This window comes from Salmo salar, chromosome 12 (genome assembly GCF_965601325.2).
Source record: "Salmo salar chromosome 12, fSalSal1, whole genome shotgun sequence".
NCBI lineage: Eukaryota > Metazoa > Chordata > Actinopteri > Salmoniformes > Salmonidae > Salmo > Salmo salar.
This window is the reverse complement of record NC_138302.1, coordinates 102,871,785-102,894,633: the sequence shown is the minus strand read 5'-3', so window position 1 is coordinate 102,894,633 and position 22,849 is coordinate 102,871,785. Positions and strand designations below refer to the sequence as shown.

Genomic DNA, 22,849 nt, shown 5'->3' with positions numbered 1-22,849 from the left:
ACTCCAGGACTGAACACCTCTTTCTGCAACTGGATCCTGGACTTCCTGACGGGCCGCCCCCAGGTGGTAAAGGTAGGCAACAACCCATCCGCCATGCTGACCCTCAACATGGGGGCCCCTCAGGGGTGCGTGCTCAGTCCCCTCCTGTACTCCCTGTTCACCGTCGACTACGTGGCCGCGCACAACTCCAACACCATCATCACTTTTGCTGATGACACAACGGTGGTAGGACTGGTCACTGATGACGAGGACGCATCCTATAGGGAGGAAGTCAGAGACCTGGCAGTCTGGCGCCAGGAGAACAACCTCTCCCTCAATGTCAGCAAGACAAAGGAGCTGATCGTGGACTACAGGAAATGGAAGGGCGAGCACGCCCCCATTCACATCGATGGCGATGTAATGAAGCTGGTCGAGAGCTTCAAGTTCATCGGTGTCCAAATCACTAAGGAATGAAAATAGTACACACACACACACACACACACACACACACACACACACACACACACACACAGTTGTAAAGAGGGCATGACAACGCCTCTTCCCCCTCAGGAGGCTGAAAAGATCTGGCATGGGCCCTCAGATACTCAAAAAAGTTCTACAGCTGCACCATTGAGAGCATCTTGACTGGCTACGTTACCGCCTGGTACAGCAACTGCAAGGCAACCGACCACAAGGCGCTACAGAGGGTGGGGGGAGTACGGCCCATTAAATCCCTGGGGCCAAGCTCCCTGCCATCCAAGACCTCTATACCAGGCGGTGTCAGAAGAAAGCCCCCCCTAAAAAATGTCAAAGACTCCAGCCACCCAAGCTATATGCTGCTGCTCTTTGCTTTTCACAAGATTTTTTATTTTATTTTATTTCACCTTTATTTAACCAGGTAGGCTAGTTGAGAACAAGTTCTCATTTACAACAGCGACCTGGCCAACATAAAGCAAAGCGGTGTAATAAGATTAGGGAGGTAAATTGTTGATGGCCAATGAGAAGTCATCAAAATGGCAATAGGCTATAGTCATAGAGTCTCCGTGTGGAGGAAACGTTAGGAGATAATATAATCAATAATAATAATAATAATCTATAATCAATGGAAGACGGGATTAAAATGATAGAATTAAAAGTTAAAGGAGAAGGACGGTCTACAACGACCAAGAGCCAACAGGTAGACTGCTACTTAACATTCTGAATGGGAGTTGTTGTTGTTTGTAACTGTAGGATTAGAAAACGCATTGCCTCAATTAGCCTAGCTAGATTACCTACCTTCTCCCGGGTTTGCTGCAGTCAACACAGATACTACGTAATCATATTGGATGAGAAATATCTTAGCTATTGCAGCTAACAGTATAGTTGGTTGCAGTCTCTCCCTCCCTGTTCCGTGTCACTCGCTCAGTCACAGTAGCCCACACACACACACACACACACACACACACACACACACACACACACACACACACTGCGAGAGCATCACCTCTCTCTCCACATCCTTGTGCTTTATCAGGTTATTAATGAAGCTTAAATATGGACTTTTCTGCTGCTTCTCTCACTCGGATTGGGTCTGGATCCGACCAGATATATGTATACACGGAACGGAAGAAAAATATTTTTAAAAACGCAACAATCAACATTTTCAGTTATAATTCAGATAAAGAAAGGAATCCATTGAAAAAAAAATATGAATTGGGACCTAATCTATGGATTTCACATGACTGGGAGTACAGCTATAGCTCTGTTGGACAGATACCTTAAAAAAAATAAAGGTAGGTTCTTGGATCGGAAAACCAGTCAGTATCTGGTGTGACCATTTGCCTCATGCAGCGCTACACATCTCCCTCACATAGAGTTCATCAGGATGTTGATTGTGGTCTGTGGAATGTTGTCCCACTCCTCTTCATTGGCTGTGTGAAGTTGCTGGATATTGGCGGGAACTGAAACACGCTGTCGTACACGTCTATACAGAGCATCCCAAACATGCTCAATGGGTGACATGTCTGGTGAGAATAGAGTAGGCCATGGAAGAACTGGGAAATTTTCAGCTTCCAGGAATTGTGTACAGATCCTAGCAAAACGCAATTGTGTTCGTGGTCCGTAGCTTATGCCTGCCCATACCATAACCCCACCATGGGGTACTCTGTTTACAACGTCAACAAACCGCTCACCCACCATACCGTCTGCCCGGTACAGTTGAAACCAGGAAACCTTAATCTGTGAAGAGCACACTTCTACAGCATGCCAGTGGCCATCGAAGGTGAGCATTTGCCCACTGAAATCATTTACGACAGCGAACTGCAGTCAAGTCAAGACCTTGGTGAGGACGATGGGCACGCAGATGAGCGGACAGTTTGTGCAGAAATTCTTCACTTGTGCAAACCCAGAGATTCAACAGCTGTCCGGGTGGCTGTCTCAGATGATCCCGCAGGTGAAAAAGCCAAATATGGAGGTCCTGGGCTGGCATGGTTACAAGTGGTTTGCGGTTGTGAGGCCGGTTGGACGTACTGCCAAATTCTCTAAAATGGCGTTGAGGCGGCTTATGGTAGAGAAATGAACATTACATTATCTGGCAACAGCTCTGGTGGACATTCCTGCAGTCAGAATGCCATTTGCACGCTCCCTCAACACTTGAGACATCTGTGGCATTGTGTTGTGTGACAGAACTGTACATTTTAGAGTGGCCTTTTATTTTCCCCAGCACAAGGTGCACCTGTGTAATGATCATACTGTTTAATCAGCTTCTTGATATGCCACACCTGTCAGGTGGATGGATTATCTTGGCAAAGGAGAAATGCTCACTAACAGGGATGTCAACAAATTTACGCACAACATTTGAGAGAAATAAGCTTTCTGGGATCTTTTATTTCAGCTCATGAAACTTGGGACCAACACGTTTATATTGTTAGTCAGTGTAGTTGTCCTCGGGTCTGTTCAGAACGGGTCTCTATATTTAAAAGATGAACTCCTGCATATCGGGTCTGGATGGGAAAGCCCCAGGTCCATTTAGGAATGGTAAAACATTTTGGACCGGTCAAGGCCTCTAACCTGCATTGACCCTTTTTACTAACTCTATGCACCCACCGGACCCTGCCCCGCACCCACCGGACCCTGCCCCGCACCCACCGGACCCTGCCCCGCACCCACCGGCACATACTACACTGACACAGGAGAGGGGAGGGCGGAGAGTCGGCCAGTGAGGAGAGGGGAGGCAGGGAGCAGAGGGGAGGCAGGGAGCAGAGGGGAGGCAGGGAGCAGAGGGGAGGCAGGGAGCAGAGGGGAGGCAGGCATGGGAGGGCAAGCAGGCAGGCAGGCAGGGGAGGAATGTGAGTTATGTGAGCTAGGGCCCTCAACAACAGCAGCCTATCCCCTTGATAATGCACTACATCAGACATCTAGACCAGAGAGCACTATATAGGGAATATGGTGCCCTTTGAGATACAGCCCAGGACCAAGCATGAAGGGAGGGCATGACCAGCCTCTTCTGCCCAGACGTGTGCTCCAATCACAGGCATGGTATTTGAGGAATTCTGGGCCTCAGAGAGCGCAGTAGATAAATACCAACATCCAGGCAGCACATTCTCTCTCAGGCATCCAGGAATCTGCAGCATGGGGCGCTAGCTAGTTACCGTAGCTGCCTGCTCAGCCACACGGGAATCCATCTGATGGGGCGCTAGCTAGTTACCGTAGCTGCCTGCTCAGCCACACGGGAATCCATCTGATGGGACGCTAGCTAGTTACCGTAGCTGCCTGCTCAGCCACACGGAATCCATCTGATGGGGCGCTAGCTAGTTACCGTAGCTGCCTGCTCAGCCACACGGGAATCCATTTGATGGGGCGCTAGCTAGTTACCGTAGCTGCCTGCTCAGCCACACGGGAATCCATCTGATGGGGCGCTAGCTAGTTACCGTAGCTGCCTGCTCAGCCACACGGGAATCCATCTGATGGGGCGCTAGCTAGTTACCGTAGCTGCCTGCTCAGCCACACGGGAATCCATCTGATGGGGCGCTAGCTAGTTACCGTAGCTGCCTGCTCAGCCACACGGAATCCATCTGATGGGGCGCTAGCTAGTTACCGTAGCTGCCTGCTCAGCCACACGGGAATCCATTTGATGGGGCGCTAGCTAGTTACCGTAGCTGCCTGCTCAGCCACACGGGAATCCATCTGATGGGGCGCTAGCTAGTTACCGTAGCTACCTGCTCAGCCACATGGGAATCCATCTGATGGGGCACTAGCTAGTTACTGTAGCTGCCTGCTCAGCCACACGGGAATCAATCTGATGGGGCGCTAGCTAGTTACTGTAGCTGCCTGCTCAGCCACACGGGAATCCATCTGATGGGGCACTAGCTAGTTACCGTAGCTGCGATATTATACTGATACTTTAACTCCAAGAATAAAATAAATAAAAAACATGTTTTTGCTAGTCGGCTGTACCTGAGGCAAAACGCTGTGGCTACCTGTCCTGTGCATTTCACAGCACTCTGAATACAGAGTGAATTCCCTTCACTAGCAATTATTCAGCTTCCTGTAAAACACTTCCCCAAGAATTCATATATGCCACATTTGGAAAATTGGACATTCCTGCACAGAAGACAACATTCCATTACGATGTCACAATGCATGTGGAGCCAAAACAAACGTCATCTGTCACTTTCTCTCTCTCTGTGTGTGTGTGTGTGTGTGTGTGTGTGTGTGTGTGTGTGTGTGTGTGTGTGTGGTGTCTCTCTGAGTATCTACTTACAGCTGTGCAGCAAACAGCCGGCTCATCTTGGCCATGTGTTGGTTGTCACAGTCTTGGTCATCATTGTCTTGTTGGTCCTGTCCTGTGCTGTGGCTACGGCTGTACTTCCTCTTGCTGGGGCTGATGGGAGGAGGGCCCGTCCGGTGGCTATGGTTGGTGACGCCAGACGATGACAAGGACATGGATTGGTGCATCATGGGATCACCTCGACGCGCCGCCTCACCTGGACGGAGAGAAACACACAATAACATAAAGAAGGCCTGGTTATAAAATGGGGAGGAAGTTGTACTCATGACCGGGAAGTTATACTCATGACCGGGAAGTTATACTCATGACCGGGAAGTTGTACTCATGACCGGGAAGTTGTACTCATGACCGGGAAGTTATACTAATGACATTTCTATCTCCAACATTCTGACCTGCATCAAAACAGATGCCTCCCTGGGGAAAAGCAAATCCACGGTGACAGAATGATGCCGAGACTGGCACAAACCGTCATTCGGTTACCAAACTTCGCATCTACACCTGTAAATGTGCTTTTTTTTTTTGTCAAATTTTAAGTGGATTTAATTCTAAACTGCGATTAAGACTCCAAGCTCTTTTCAACCTAACTTCACGAGGATTCATTGAATATGGTTTATATGAACCAAGTGAAAAGACGCCGACTTTGATAGTACAGTAGGGCGGTACGCTGCAGAGAGACAACAGAGCGTGAGAAAAAAATGTGTTTTGATCAGTCAGGGGGAAATAAACGTGCTGGAAAATATGTTCTCACTATTTAAAAAGAAGATGGAGAACAAGCTACAGGATGAACAGAGTTTTGGCGCAGGTACAGCTGACTAGCGCTAATTAACGCTACCTACCGTAGCAAAAAATAATAACACGAGTCAAATATCTATATAATATCGTCCAAAAATAATATTGCAATATGTAAACTGTATGTTCTTGTTCACTAGTAAATAGGATGCCATTGGGGACGTGTCTAATTATTGTAGATTACAACGACCGGGAAGAATCTGTGAAAACTTTATTACTGTGTTCAAAAGTTAAAAACACATAGTATAAGTAAGACATTTGAAAAAGTAGCTGACTTCCTGTAAATAATATTGTAAAAGTCAACACTGCTGTATGTGTGAATGTTCTGGCATAACGTGTCAGAAGAAAAAAAAAAAAAAAAAAAAAAAATGGTTGAAATGTAATGTTTTGAACAAACAGTTTAAAATAATTATTGTACGCCGTTTCTTCCTTCCTTCCCGGCCAGTAGCTCCCAGAGTACAGTAGACCAGCGAGAGAGTGAGGACGACAGGAAGCAGGAAGGGAGACTGGAAAACTACTGGTGGCAGTAGGTACAGATGGGGACTTTCCACTAGAAGACTTTACCCCTAATGTTACACTCAGTCAACTCTGGAAAGACTTACTGAACTCAGCACTATTTACATTTTAGTCATTTAGCAGACAGACATTCTTATCCAGATCGACTTACAGTAGTGAATGCATACATTTCATATATATATTTTTTTTCTTTCTTCGTACTGGTCCCCCGTGGGAATCGAACCCACAACCATGGCGTTGCAAACACCATGCTCTAACCAACTGAGCCACACTATGTTAATGTAACACCGCAAGGAGAATATTTCAAAGCCCATACCAATCACATTCACATAATGCTCTTCACCAAAACAATACAGAGCCAAGTGCTCACCTAAACAATACAGTGCTCACCTAAACAATACAGTGCTCACCTAAACAATACAGTGCTCACCTAAACAATACAGTGCTCACCTAAACAATACAGTGCTCACCTAAACAGTACGGTAAAGGCACATTGTCAAGCTAAGCATAGGGCCGGATAACTCAATGAAACCTACTGTTCAATTGTCTACAGCGAGAAAGTGCGGTGTATAGAACAGTAGACGGTGCAGAACAGTAGACGGTGCAGAACGGTGCAGAACAGTAGACGGTGCAGAACGGTAGACGGTGCAGAACGGTAGACGGTGCAGAACGGTGCAGAACGGTAGACGGTGCAGAACGGTAGACGGTGCAGAACGGTGCAGAACAGTAGACGGTGCAGAACAGTAGACGGTGCAGAACAGTAGACGGTGCAGAACGGTAGACGGTGCAGAACGGTAGACGGTGCAGAACGGTAGACGGGCAGAACGGTAGACGGTATGGTCTATAGAACAGTAGGCGGTGGAGAACAGTAGGCGGTGGAGAACAGTAGGCGGTGGAGAACAGTAGACGGTGCGGTGCAGAACAGTAGACGGTGCGGTGCAGAACAGTAGACGGTGCGGTGCAGAACAGTAGACGGTGCGGTGCAGAACAGTAGACGGTGCGGTGCAGAACAGTAGGCGGTGCAGAACAGTAGGCGGTGCAGAACAGTAGACGGTGCAGAACAGTAGACGGTGCAGAACAGTAGACGGTGCAGAACAGTAGGCGGTGCAGTCTATAGAACAGTAGGCGGTGCAGAACAGTAGGCGGTGCAGAACAGTAGGCGGTGCAGAACAGTAGGCGGTGGAGAACAGTAGGCGGTGGAGAACAGTAGGCGGTGGAGAACAGTAGGCGGTGGAGAACAGTAGACGGTGCAGTCTATAGAACAGTAGACGGTGCAGAACAGTAGACGGTGCAGTCTATAGAACAGTAGACGGTGCAGAACAGTAGACGGTGCAGAACAGTAGACGGTGCAGAACAGTAGACGGTGCAGAACAGTAGACGGTGCAGAACAGTAGACGGTGCAGAACGGTGCAGAACGGTAGACGGTGCAGAACAGTAGACGGTGCGGTCTATATAAAACAGTAGGCGGTGCAGAACAGTAGACGGTGTAGAACAGTAGACGGTGCGGTGCAGAACAGTAGACTGTGCAGAACAGTAGACGGTGTAGAACAGTAGACGGTGCGGTGCAGAACAGTAGACGGTGCAGAACAGTAGACGGTGCGGTGCAGAACAGTAGACGGTGCAGAACAGTAGACGGTGCAGAACAGTAGACGGTGCAGAACAGTAGACGGTCTGACTGACTTTATCGAGCCACAACTCACCACACAGCCGCTCACTACACAGCCGCTCACTCACTACACAGCCGCTCACTACACTACACAACACAGCCGCTCACTACACTACACAACACAGCCGCTCACTACACTACACTACACAACACAGCCGCTCACTACACTACACTACACAGCCGCTCACTACACAACACAGCCGCTCACTACTAGAGGTCGGCCGATTAATCGGAATGGCCGATTAATTAGGGCCGATTTCAAGTTTTCATAACAATCGGTATTTTTGGCCACCGATATATATATATATATATCTATATATATATATATCTATATCTATATATATATATATATCTATATATATATCTATATATATATATATATTTATATTATATCTATATATATATATATTTATATTATATCTATATATATTTTTTTTAAATGTTTATTTAACTAGGCAAGTCAGTTAAAGAACATATATATAGATATAATATATATATAAATATATATATATTTTTTTAAACCTTTATTTAACTAGGCAAGTCAGTTAAAGAACACATTCTTATTTTCAATGAGGGCCTAGGAACGGTGGGTTAACTGCCTTGTTCAGGGGCAGAACGACAGATTTTTACCTTGTCAGCTCGGGGATGCAACCTTACGTTAACTAGCCCAACGCTCTAACCACCTGCTTTACGTTGCCAAGGTAAGTTGCTAGCTAGCATTAAACGTATCTTATAAAAAACAATCAATCAATCATAAACACTAGTAACTACACATGGTTGATGATAATACTAGTTTATCTAGCCTGTCCTGCTTTGCATATAATCGATGTGGTGCGCATTCGCAAAAAAGGACCGTCTTTGCTCCGACGTGTACCTAACCATAAACATCAATGTCTTTCTTAAAATCAATACACAAGTATATATTTTTAAACCTGCATATTTAGTTAATATTGCCAGCTAACGTGAATTTATATTCACTAGGGAAAATGTGTCACTTCTCTTGCAAACAGAGTCAGGGTATATGCAGCAGTTTGGGCCGCCTGGCTCGTTGCGAACTGTGAAGACAATTTCTTCCTAACAAAGACAGCCGACTTCGCCAAACGGGGGATGATTTAACAAAAGCGCATTTGCGAAAAAAGCACAATCGTTGCATGACTGTACCTAACCATAAACATCAATGCCTTTCTTAAAATCAGTACACAGAACTATATATTTTTAAACCTGCATATTTAGCTAAAAGAAATCCAGGCTAGCAGGCAATATTAACCAGGTGAAATTGTGTCAGTTCTCTTGCGTTCGTTGCACGCAGAATCAGGGTATACAGAATCTGGCTCGTTGCGAACTAATTTGCCAGAATTTTACGGAACTATGAAATAACATTGTAGCGATGTAACAGGAATATTTAGACTTATGGATACCACCCGTTAGATAAAATACGGAACGGTTCCGTATGTCACTGAAAGAATAAACGTTTTCGAGATGCTAGTTTCCGGATTTGACCATATTAATGACCTAAGGTTTATTATATTATAGTTAAGTCTATGATTTGATATTTGATAGAGCAGTCTGACTGAGCGGTGGTAGGCAGCAGCAGGCTCGTAATAGTCAAAGGTATGTGGTTTAGAGAGAAATAGTCGACGCGTCATAATTCCTGTAATAACTTGCGGCTGAACTTGAAAGGGGTTCCTTCGTTATTTTACCGTTCATGTCTTCCATAGAGAATGTCTTGATCTACTTCAAATAAGGTCTGTGTTTTGTGCTTAAACCGCCTCGGCGTTCTGATACCCGTGTAAATCTCACTAGGTAACGTTTGTCAACATATTTTCATAAATCCACTCTACAAAAAAAATGTATCTTCGCTTATATTGATCAGAGTTATATCCTATGGATATCTACACAGTTATAAAATTGGCAAGGTGGTGTAAGCCTAAACCAAACACAGACCTTATTTTAAGTTAATCTAAAAATATCCTATGGAATAAATGAAGGAACCGCTTTTCAGATTTTGCTAGAAGGTGTCATGGGAATTATGACTCGCACTTTGGTAGTCAATTCTTACCATGCCCATTATTAAAATAGGATTTCCTGCATATAGAAATGACAGTTTTTATTTTCAGCATTCATCACAGGTAACTTAAACTCTATTTTTATTATTCAAACAGTTGAGAGTATTTGTCTCCTAAGCAGACTCTTCAGTATCGTTGTCACTTCAGAGCTGTGTGTGTGTGTGTGTATGTATATATACACATAGAAAAAAAAAAGTCATAATAATAATCGGCAGCGGCTTTTTTTTGGGTCCCCCAATAATCGGTATCGGCGCGAAAAATCATAATCGGTCGACCTCTACTCACTACACAGCCGCTCACTACACTACACAGCCGCTCACTACACAGCCGCTCACTACACAGCCCATTGTAACCTATTTTATAGACATTCATGAAAGCAAGAGGATCAATTGATCCTAGACCTATTAGTATAAAAACATAGCTTGAACTACGTTTCAAACTATGATGAGATAGGCCAGTGGAGTCGCCAGCAGAGATGTGGGAACTGTGCAGACGTTGATACATTTGAGTGACAGCTGTTCTCCATAATTCTATCAGCAGACAGCCCTCTGACTGATGTGGAGCTACTGTTCTCCATCATTCTATCAGCAGACAGCCCTCTGACTGATGTGGAGCTACTGTTCTCCATCATTCTATCAGCAGACAGCCCTCTGACTGATGTGGAGCTACTGTTCTCCATCATTCTATCAGCAGACAGCCCTCTGACTGATGTGGAGCTACTGTTCTCCATCATTCTATCAGCAGACAGCCCTCTGACTGATGTGGAGCTACTGTTCTCCATCATTCTATCAGCAGACAGCCCTCTGACTGATGTGGAGCTACTGTTCTCTGGTAAAATTCAAGATTAATTTCAAGCAAAACATAGCTGGCTACATTCCTCATATGATAAATATTAGAAATATGATGGGAAGGTATCCTTTTTGAAACCAAGACAAAAAAATTGATTTGTAATTTATTTTCAACGATCTACGCAAAATACTAAAAGTGCAAGGAAAGAAAATTCAAATATTTTGTCAATAAAATATTTTCTAAAATAACACTAATCAGTGTCTACAGCTTCTAGGACTCTACGGCGCTGAACGCTGAGCTGGGGCTCTACGGCGCTGAACGCTGAGCTGGGGCTCTACGGCGCTGAACGCTGAGCTGGGGCTCTACGGCGCTGAACGCTGAGCTGGGGCTCTACGGCGCTGAACGCTGAGCTGTAGTCAATGAACAGCATTCTCACATAGATGTTCCTTTTGTCCAGGTGGGAAAGGGCTCTATGGTGTTGATTCTCTGCCTCTACCCCTATTACAGGGTCCGAGTCACTGGCTTATTGGTGTTCTTCCATGCCGTCCCTAGGAGGGGTGCGTCACTTGAGTGGGTTGAGTCCTGTCTGGGTTGGCGCCCCCCCCCTTGGGTTGTGCCGTGGCGGAGATCTTTGTGGGCTATACTCGGCCTTGTCTCAGGATGGTAAGCTGGTGGTTGAAGATATCCCTCTAGTGGTGTGGGGGCTGTGTTTTGGCAAAGTGGATGGGGTTATATCCTGCCTGTTTGGCCCTGTCCTGGGGTATCATCGGATGGGGCCACAGTGTCTCCTGACCCCTCCTGTCTCAGCCTCCAGTATTATGCTGCAGTAGTTTATGTGTCCGGGGGCTAGGGTCAGTCTGTTATATCTGGAGTATTTCTCCTGTCTTATCCAGTGTCCTGTGTGAATTTAAGTATGCTCTCTCTTTCAGAGGACCTGAGCCCTAGGACCATGCCTCAGGACTACCTGGCATGATGACTCCTTGCTGTCCCCAGTCCACCTGGCCGTGCTGCTGCTCCAGTTTCAACTGTTCTGCCTGCGGCTATGGAACCCTGACCTGTTCACCGGACGTGCTACCTGTCCCAGACCTGCTGTTTTCAACTCTCTAGAGACAGCAGGAGCGGTAGAGATACTCTCAAAGATCGGCTATGAAAAGCTAACTGACATTTACTCCTGAGGTGCTGACTTGTTGCACCCTCGACAACTACTGTGATTATTATTATTTGACCCTGCTGGTCATTTATGAACATTTGAACATCTAGGCCATGTTCTGTTATAATCTCCACCCGGCACAGCCAGAAGAGGACTGGCCACCCCTCATAGCCTGGTTCCTCTCTAGGTTTCTTCCTAGGTTTTGGCCTTTCTAGGGAGTTTTCCCTAGCCACCGTGCTTCTACACCTGCATTGCTTGCTGTTTGGGGTTTTAGGCTGGGTTTCTGTACAACACTTTGAGATATCAGCTGATGTAAGAAGGGCTTTATAAATACATTTGATTTGAAGTTGAACACTGAGCTGTAGTCAGTGAATAGCCTTCACACATAGGTGATCCTTTTGTCCAGGTGGGAAAGGGCTCTACGGTGTTGAACACTGAGCTGGAATCAGTGAATAGCATTCACACATAGATGTTCCTTTTGTCCAGGTGGGAAAAGGGCAGGGTGGAGTTTAATAGAGATTACGTCACCTGTGGATCTGTTGGGGCGGTATGCAAATTGGACTGGGTCTAGGGTTTCTGGGACAATGGCGTTGATGTGAGCCATGACCAGCCTTTCAAAGAACTTCATGGCTACAGACGTGAGTGCTACTGGTCGGTAGTCATTTAGACAGGTTACCTTCACTTTCTTGGGCACAAGGACTACAGTGGTCTGCTTTAAACATGTAGGTATTAGACTCGGACAGGGAAAGGTTGAAAATGTGAAGACCGACAGCCAGGCTGGAATAGACAGGACATGTGTTCAGTCTTCTTCAGAGTTGCACACCCAAAATAACTGAGCTGCCTTGCTGCCTTAGTGTGGACTGGGACGGAGAGAGAGACAGACACACAGCACATGTGTCCCCTGAGCAGAAATGGATTGTTTATTTCTATCCTGTCACCGGGTCACGTGACAATCTGCGTGGCGGAGGGGCCCGAGATGGAGACAGAACCCAGTTGCCCTGACAGTGGCCAGACCAGGGACCAAGTATTGGAGGAGTGCTGATTTAGGATCAGTTTTGTCTTTTAGATACCAAATAAGATTACATGGACGGGGGGGGCCCTTGGCTGATGTCATCCTTTCTGGGGAGGCTCCTGAGACGAGGCCTGACGAGACGAGGCCTGACGAGACGAGGTAAAACCCAAAATGCAGGTCTAACAATACACAGCTGATTCAAATGATCAAAGCTTGATGATTAGTTGATTAATTTGAATCAGCTATGTAGTGTTAGGACAACAAGCTAACCTCACACGCCTTGTGGTCCCGAGGACTGAGTTTGGGGAAATGCTGTTATAGACCTTCAGATCAGATCTTACTAGCTGTGTGTGTGTGTGTGTGTGTGTTAGGCGATATAATGATGTCACTATCGTCGACAGACCATGCTGATGACGTGATGTGACAGACGATGGTTCAGCCTATTTGAACTTGACTGGAGCCACGCAGGAAAGGGGAGTCGGGCAGCACACGACACGGCGGCACACGGCAAGATTCCTCCGTGTTATAGCCTATTCTAATCAATATGTTACATAGTCTACAGAAGACAAGATAGAAATGCAGACCAGATAGAATGGACAACTCCACCACAGCAGAACGTCTCGTCATGGGCATTCTGCTATAAGCTGAAAATATTCACATAGAAATGTGATGTAGGTATGTGACTCTCATTGAAAGCAAGTCTAAGAAGCGGTAGAGCTGTTCTATGAGCGCTATTTCTATGCTTCCCATTCCATAGGTTTAGTTTTTGCGTCTTTTACTTTCGGTTTTGCCCACCAGCTTCAAAAACAGATAAAAATACAATATTTGTTATGTAAAAGATATTCCACAGCAGTTTAGATGGTACAATAATTCTCTACACTCTACTTCCTTGTTTTGTCACAAACTGAAATGAGGTGAACTATTAGAATTTAAACAACCGGGAAATGGCGGAGAATATTATGTTTAGCTGTTTTTACATTCCCTTCTCTCTCCATTCCATAAGATATGAACATGACTGAAGGCTGCTCTCTCTCTCCATTCCATAAGCTATGAACATGACTGAAGGCTGCTCTCTCTCTCCATTCCCTAAGCTATGAACATGACTGAAGGCTGCTCTCTCTCTCCATTCCCTAAGCTATGAACATGACTGAAGGCTGCTCTCTCTCTCCATTCCCTAAGCTATGAACATGACTGAAGGCTGCTCTCTCTCTCCATTCCATAAGCTATGAACATGACTGAAGGCTGCTCTCTCTCTCCATTCCCTAAGCTATGAACATGACTGAAGGCTGCTCTCTCTCCATTCCCTAAGCTATGAACATGACCGAAGGCTGCTCTCTCTCCATTCCCTAAGCTATGAACATGACTGAAGGCTGCTCTCTCTCTCCATTCCATAAGCTATGAACATGACCGAAGGCTGTCCGTGGTTTTATTAGGTTTTGTCATGAATCGTCCCGCCAATTTCAATTTCGTGCTATTCAATTTCAATAGGGACTAAAGCATTCTATGTCAAAATGTTTTATGGGTAAACAATCACGACAGGAGAAGGACTGACATCGACTAACCCAAGTGTGTGTGTGTGTGTGTCAGTCAAATCACTCAGGTAGACCTGCATGTTACGACCTGCAGTTCAAACATTGATTGGCCCAGCTATCGTCACCACTGGCTTATCAGAGTGAGTGAGTCTGCTCTGTGGTAGTCAATCAGAGTGGAGTGAGTGAGTCTGCTCTGTGGCAGTCAATCAGAGTGGAGTGAGTGAGTCTGCTCTGTGGCAGTCAATCAGAGTGGAGTGAGTGAGTCTGCTCTGTGGCAGTCAATCAGAGTGGAGTGAGTGAGTCTGCTCTGTGGTAGTCAATCAGAGTGGAGTGAGTGAGTCTGCTCTGTGGTAGTCAATCAGAGTGGAGTGAGTGAGTCTGCTCTGTGGTAGTCAATCAGAGTGGAGTGAGTGAGTCTGCTCTGTGGTAGTCAATCAGAGTGGAGTGGGTGAGTCTGCTCTGTGGCAGTCAATCAGTCAGATGGAAAGGACAAGTCATTTCTGACAGAAATGATTTCAGAAGAAAGTCTTCTCTTCCTCTGCTAAGGTACAAACAGGAAATAGTCTTTATACTCTCCTCAAAAGGAGAAATAAATTGCAGAGAACAGGAAAGAGAGGAGAGAATAAGAAAGATAGAGAGGGATAGAGAGAGGAGGAGAGAGAGAAAGAGAGGAGAGGGAAAGACAACTGTATCATCTATAAGCCAGCCATGCTGAGAATGACCAGAGAGAACAGTCAGAGATGGTGAAAACGACCAGAGAGAGAACAGTCAGAGATGGTGAAAACGACCAGAGAGAGAACAGTCAGAGATGGTGAAAACGACCAGAGAGAGAACAGTCAGAGATGGTGAAAACGACCAGAGAGAGAACAGTCAGAGATGGTGAAAATGACCAGAGAGAGAACAGTCAGAGATGGTGAAAACGACCAGAGAGAGAACAGTCAGAGATGGTGAGAACGACCAGAGAGAGAACAGTCAGAGATGGTGAAAACGACCAGAGAGAGAACAGTCAGAGATGGTGAAAACGACCAGAGATGGCGAAAACGACCAGAGAGAGAACAGTCAGAGATGGCGAGAACGACCAGAGAGAGAACAGTCAGAGATGGTGAAAACGACCAGAGAGAGAACAGTCAGAGATGGTGAAAACGACCAGAGAGAGAACAGTCAGAGATGGTGAAAACGACCAGAGAGAGAACAGTCAGAGATGGTGAGAACGACCAGAGAGAACACAGTCAGAGATGGTGAGAACGACCAGAGAGAACACAGTCAGAGATGGTGAGAACGACCAGAGATGGTGAAAACGACCAGAGAGAGAACAGTCAGAGATGGTGAAAACGACCAGAGAGAGAACAGTCAGAGATGGTGAGAACGACCAGAGAGAGAACAGTCAGAGATGGTGAAAACGACCAGAGAGAGAACAGTCAGAGATGGTGAAAACGACCAGAGAGAGAACAGTCAGAGATGGTGAAAACGACCAGAGAGAGAACAGTCAGAGATGGTGAGAACGACCAGAGAGAACACAGTCAGAGATGGTGAAAACGACCAGAGATGGTGAAAACGACCAGAGAGAGAACAGTCAGAGATGGTGAAAACGACCAGAGAGAGAACAGTCAGAGATGGTGAGAACGACCAGAGAGAGAACAGTCAGAGATGGTGAGAACGACCAGAGAGAGAACAGTCAGAGATGGTGAGAACGACCAGAGAGAGAACAGTCAGAGATGGTGAGAACGACCAGAGAGAGAACAGTCAGAGATGGTGAGAACGACCAGAGAGAGAACAGTCAGAGATGGTGAGAACGACCAGAGAGAGAACAGTCAGAGATGGTGAGAACGACCAGAGAGAGAACAGTCAGAGATGGTGAGAACGACCAGAGAGAGAACAGTCAGAGATGGTGAAAACGACCAGAGAGAGAACAGTCAGAGATGGTGAAAACGACCAGAGAGAGAACAGTCAGAGATGGTGAAAACGACCAGAGAGAGAACAGTCAGAGATGGTGAAAACGACCAGAGAGAGAACAGTCAGAGATGGTGAAAACGACCAGAGAGAGAACAGTCAGAGATGGTGAGAACGACCAGAGAGAGAACAGTCAGAGATGGTGAAAACGACCAGAGAGAGAACAGTCAGAGATGGTGAAAACGACCAGAGATGGTGAAAACGACCAGAGAGAGAACAGTCAGAGATGGCGAGAACGACCAGAGAGAGAACAGTCAGAGATGGTGAAAACGACCAGAGAGAGAACAGTCAGAGATGGTGAAAACGACCAGAGAGAGAACAGTCAGAGATGGTGAAAACGACCAGAGAGAGAACAGTCAGAGATGGTGAAAACGACCAGAGATGGTGAAAACGACCAGAGAGAGAACAGTCAGAGATGGTGAAAACGACCAGAGAGAGAACAGTCAGAGATGGCGAGAGATGATTAACTGATAATTGATAACAGCAGTGAAAAAAAAAATGCATCTAGTCGCTTGATTGTCTGCAACAAGAGGTAGTCACAGCCTCCATCTCTAAAGGCACCATATTCCCTACATAGTGCACTACTTTTAACCAGGGGCCCCATGGGGAATAGGGTGCCATTTGGGATTGGAACATTCAGCCTCAATTATCTCAAGCACTCCTTCAGAAGTGTGTAGTGCACTCTGTCCGCCCAATTCCTGTCTGTTCAATACGCATTTAGAAATAAACACGGTCCGAATATTTTTCTAACACAACAACAGGAGTCCAAGAATTTCACCTCTGTGGTCTATTTATTGCCTTTACCTCCCTAATCTTCTACACATTTGCACACACTCTATATAGATTTTTTCTATTGTGTTATTGACTGTATGTTTTGTTTAACTCCATGTGTAACTCTGTGTTGTTGTTTGTGTCGCAGTGCTTTGCTTTAGTCTTGGACAGGTCGCAGTTGTAAATGAGAACTTGTTCTCAACTAACCTAACCTGGTTAAATAAAGATGAAATCATTTGTTCGGGGGGGGGGGGGGGGTTTTGTTAAAGAAGAAGATTACATTCTCTGAAACTAAAATGTGATCAAAACATTTAAAAGTACCACCACGAATTATGTCACAGTTTTAAGAAAAACCTACAGGGCAAAAACACATCCTAGAAAAGTCATGTGAAAACAATGAGAATAAACTGCCATCCAACGCAGAACAACATGTTTGTGCCAACAGTTATACTGGTGAGGAGCAGCACTACTAGAAGATGTACGGAGACGGTTTCCAGTAGCTCACAGGGCTTTTAACAACCTACATGACAGAAAACTCCTGTAAAAGCATGTTAAAACACCGAAATAACACAGACTGGCAGAGTGAACCATCCTAACAGAGTGAACCATCCTAACAGGACAGAGTGAACCATCCTGACAGAACAGAGTGAACCATCCTGACAGAACAGAGTGAACCATCCTAACAGAACAGAGTGAACCATCCTAACAGGACAGAGTGAACCATCCTAACAGAACAGAGTGAACCATCCTAACAGAACAGAGTGAACCATCCTAACAGGACAGAGTGAACCATCCTAACAGAGTGAACCATCCTGACAGAACAGAGTGAACCATCCTGACAGAACAGAGTGAACCATCCTGACAGAACAGAGTGAACCATCCTAACAGAACAGAGTGAACCATCCTGACAGAACAGAGTGAACCATCCTGACAGAACAGAGTGAACCATCCTGACAGAACAGAGTGAACCATCCTGACAGAACAGAGTGAACCATCCTAACAGAACAGAGTGAACCATCCTGACAGAACAGAGTGAACCATCCTAACAGAACAGAGTGAACCATCCTGACAGAACAGAGTGAACCATCCTAACAGAACAGAGTGAACCATCCTAACAGGACAGAGTGAACCATCCTAACAGAGTGAACCATCCTGACAGAACAGAGTGAACCATCCTAACAGAACAGAGTGAACCATCCTAACAGAGTGAACCATCCTGACAGAACAGAGTGAACCATCCTGACAGAACAGAGTGAACCATCCTGACAGAACAGAGTGAACCATCCTGACAGAACAGAGTGAACCATCCTGACAGAACAGAGTGAACCATCCTAACAGAACAGAGTGAACCATCCTAACAGAGTGAACCATCCTAACAGAACAGAGTGAACCATCCTGACAGAACAGAGTGAACCATCCTAACAGAACAGAGTGAACCATCCTGACAGAACAGAGTGAACCATCCTAACAGAACAGGACTGGCAGAGTGAACCATCCTAACAGAGTGAACCATCCTAACAGAACAGGACTGGCAGAGTGAACCATCCTAACAGAGTGAACCATCCTAACAGAACAGACACCAGAGAGAGAGAGCGACACCAGAGAGAGAGGGAGAAGAGACCAGAGAGACCAAAGCGAGACCGAAGAGAAAGAGCGAGACCAGAGAAAGAGCGAGACCAGAGAAAGAGCGAGACCAGAGAAAGAGCGAGACCAGAGAAAGAGCGAGACCAGAGAAAGAGCGAGACCAGAGAAAGAGCGAGACCAGAGAAAGAGCGAGACCAGAGAAAGAGCGAGACCAGAGAAGGAGAGAGACCAGAGAAGGAGAGAGACCAGAGAGAGAAGGAGAGAGACCAGAGAGAGAAGGAGAGAGACCAGAGAGAGAAGGAGAGAGACCAGAGAGAGAAGGAGAGAGACCAGAGAGACCAGAGAGAGAAGGAGAGAGACCAGAGAGACCAGAGAGAGAAGGAGAGAGACCAGAGAGACAAGGAGAGAGAGACCAGAGAGAGAAGGAGAGAGACCAGAGAGACAAGGAGAGAGAGACCAGAGAGAGAAGGAGAGAGCGACCAGCGAGTGAGAGAGAAGAGACCAGCGAGACCAGAGAGAGAGCGAGACCAGAGAGAGAGAGCGAGACCAGAGAGAGAGAGCGAGACCAGAGAGAGAGAGCGAGACCAGAGAGAGAGAGCGAGACCAGAGAGAGAGAGCGAGACCAGAGAGAGAGAGCGAGACCAGAGAGAGAGAGCGAGACCAGAGAGAGAGAGCGAGACCAGAGAGGAGAGAGAGAGCGAGACCAGAGAGGAGAGAGAGAGCGAGACCAGAGAGAGAGAGCGAGACCAGAGAGAGAGAGCGAGACCAAAGAGAGAGAGAGCGAGACCAAAGAGAGAGAGAGCGAGACCAAAGAGAGAGAGAGCAAAGAGACCAAAGAGAGAGAGAGCAAAGAGACCAGAGAGAGAGAGAGCAAAGAGACCAAAGAGAGAGAGAGCAAAGAGACCAAAGAGAGAGAGAGCAAAGAGACCAAAGAGAGAGAGAGCAAAGAGACCAAAGAGAGAGAGAGCAAAGAGACCAAAGAGAGAGAGAGCAAAGAGACCAAAGAGAGAGAGAGCAAAGAGACCAAAGAGAGAGAGAGCAAAGAGACCAAAGAGAGAGAGAGCAAAGAGACCAAAGAGAGAGAGAGCAAAGAGACTCTGCCAGACCAGGCTGACCTGACTGTCAATAGAAGACAGGCTATGTGCTACACAGCCCACAAAATGAGGTGGAAACTGAGCTGCACTTCCTAACCTCCAGCCAAATGTATTACCATATTAGAGAGACATATTTCCCTCAGATTACACAGACCCACAAAGAATTCGAAAACAAACCCGATTCTGATAAACTCCCATATCTACTGGGTGAAATACCACAGTGTTCCATCATGTTGTGGGGGTGGTTTTCTGCAGAAGGGACTGGTGCACTTCACAAAATAGATGGCATCATGAGGATGGAAAATTATGTGGATATATTGAAGCAACATCTCAAGACATCAGTCAGGAAGTTAAAGCTTGGTCGCAATTGGGTCTTCCAAATGGACAATGACTCCAAGCATATTTCCAAAGTTGTGGCAAAATGGCTTAAGGACAACAAAGTCAAGGTATTGGAGTCGCCATCACAAAGCCCTGATCTCAATCTCATAGAAAATTTGTGGGCAGAACTGAAAAAGCGCGAGCAAGGAGGCCTACAAACCTGACTCAGTTACACCAGCTCTGTCAGGAGGAATGGGACAAAATTCACCCAACTTATTGTGGGAAGGTTGTGGAAGGCTACCCGAAACGTTTTTTATTTTACCTTTATTTAACTAAAGAACAAAGTCAGTTAAGAACAAATTCTTATTTTCAATGACAGCCTAGTTCTGTCATTAACCCACTGTTAACCCACTCGGTTACTAGTCCAACACTCTAACCACTAGGCTACGCTGCCGCCCCAATTTGACCCAAGTTAAACATTTAAAGACAATGCTACCAAATACTAATTGAGTGAATGTAAACTTCTTACCCACTGGGGATGTGATGAAAGAAATAAAAGCTGAAATAAATCATTCTCTCTACTATTATTTTGACATTTCACATTCTTAAAATAAAGTGGTGATCCAAACTGACCTAAGACAGGGTAGGATTAAATGTCAGGAATTGTGAAAAACTGAGTTTAAATGTATTTGGCTAAGGTGTATGTAAACTTCTGACTTCAACTGTAGACCAGTTCATCACAGGTAAGCCGTTTACCACAGGTAGACCATTCCACCACAGATAGACCATTCCACCACAGATAGACCATTCCACCACAGATAGACCATTCCACCACAGATAGACCATTCCACCACAGATAGACCATTCCACCACAGATAGACCATTCCACCACAGATAGACCATTCCACCACAGGTAAGCCATTCCACCACAGGTAAGCCATTCCACCACAGGTAAGCCATTCCACCACAGGTAAGCCATTCCACCACAGGTTTTACTGGAAGTTATTTTTTGTAGCAGGTTAGGAGAACTTAACATCTGTTTTTTTAAGTTTAAATGTCTTGTTGCCTACAATTTCTAGGCCAGGGATGAGCAACTGGCTGCCAGTGGGGAACTCAGTCAGGGTCTGAACTTACTGTTGAGAGTTAGAATAGTAGAAAACACAAGGTGACATTTTGATATTTGGTTGAAGCATCGTTACCATAATTAAAAACTGCAAACATCTCTCCTTCCCATGACAAAATGAGTAGAATCGCATTAAATGAGTTGTAAAAAAATTGCAATATCTTCTCTCCGCCCAACGGTAAAAAATGTGTTGAATTGAAGCAAACTTGCTTTAAAAAACTACAACATATTTATCTATGCCCCATTGCTAAAATGTGTACAATTCCAGGAAATGTACTCTTAAAAAAATCGTACATTTCTCTCCACTGTAAAGGGGGCTGCTTATTAAATGTTCTTCTCATGCTGGGGGGGAACTAAATATCACTTAGGGCCCCCAAAAGGATAGGACTGGCCCTGTGTGGGTATAGATGTGGATAGGCAGACCCGTGAGCCACTGCTTCCCCTCACGATGAATTGAGTTTTTTTGTGTGTCCACAAGCCCATCAAGAAGTTGCCCATCCCTGTTATATGTGACAAAGTCAACATCAATGTTATTTATATACGTTATGTTGTCAATGTATCGCGTGTATAAACAAAGTTTACCTTCGTAGCAGAGTATGCCGATGTTGTTGTTCATTTTGTCCAGGTACTGATAATTCAACAGATCCATGTTCGTAACAAGCATTTAAACAGTTTAGCAACAACAGCAACAAAAAAAGACCAGCTTTTTTTTTGTTGCTTCCAACCGAGTCGCAAAGAAAAAAAGGAATTGCGACCACAGCACGACGTGGAGGACCCGACCACACGGAGCTGCTAAAGGCTCACACTTCAACTAAAAACTTTTATACGCGCAAATTAACTCCTCCAATCAAAGAAAAACGTTTTTTTTTTTTTTTAAATATAAAAATAGTTCCCGATAAAAATCATAAGGAGTTTTTAAAAATCTTGTAAAAGATGATATAATAAGTATTTGTTCGGACATAAAAAAAGGGGTAGCGCCAGTTGTTCCTAACCTTACAGCCAGCTGTAAAGTCGCACTGAGGCGCAGCAGGCTGTGCTCGGTATGACTCCAATGTTATCCGTTTCCTCCGTGGAGCCTGCGGACACTGGGCATGCTCGGTAAATCCCGGGAGCGCCTCAAATGTCAGGGATTTTTTTCCCAGAAGATCAGCCTTCCAAATGCAGAGCCAGGCAGGGCCGGGGAGGGGAGAGAGGAGAGAGAGGAGAGAGAGAGAGAGAGGGGAGAGAGTGGGAGAGAGAGGGGAGAGAGGAGAGAGAGAGGTAGAAAGAGACCAACAACAAGGAGGGGCTACTACATCATTTGGGAGACAGGAAATAGTGCTGTCTTGGCGAAAATAACATACAATGAGCACCCTATTCAGAATACATTTAACCTGGTTCCTTTTTTTTACAAACATACGGATATTAACTGTGATTTATGGAACTATAGGTGTTCTTGAAGACAGTTTGGCTACTATAATTCTGTATGGTACAACTGTCCTTCAAAATACACTCCTCAAATCTCCAAATACAACGGTATTTCTTGTTTTGATAGGAGAGAAAGAAAAAATACAATGCTCTGGCATTACCCAAATATTTGAGTACGTACAGTGATGCTGTGCTGCCCTCCAGTGGAACAGAATCACTACTCCCCTACCTGGTTTGATAGGCAGTAGGGCCGTGGGTCAGACAACCCGACCAGTATCTGGTGTACGTGGAGCAGTGTGATGTTGTTCCACTAGATTACGCAACAAGTTGCACAC

General features: G+C 45.6%; 1 protein-coding gene across 1 annotated transcript in view; it reads right to left on the bottom strand.

Moving 5' to 3' along the window:
- Positions 1–22,223, bottom strand: part of LOC123725578 (transcription cofactor vestigial-like protein 4) — a 39,129-nt gene extending 16,906 nt beyond the window's left edge. The window contains exons 1-2 of the mRNA XM_045691970.2: positions 21,690–22,223; positions 4,721–4,943 (exon numbers count right to left, since the gene is read on the bottom strand). Coding sequence (XP_045547926.1) covers positions 4,721–4,943; positions 21,690–21,771 — 305 coding nt within the window. The 5' untranslated portion in view covers positions 21,772–22,223. The remainder of the gene's footprint in view (positions 1–4,720; positions 4,944–21,689) is intronic.
- Positions 22,224–22,849: the final 626 nt, after the last annotated feature.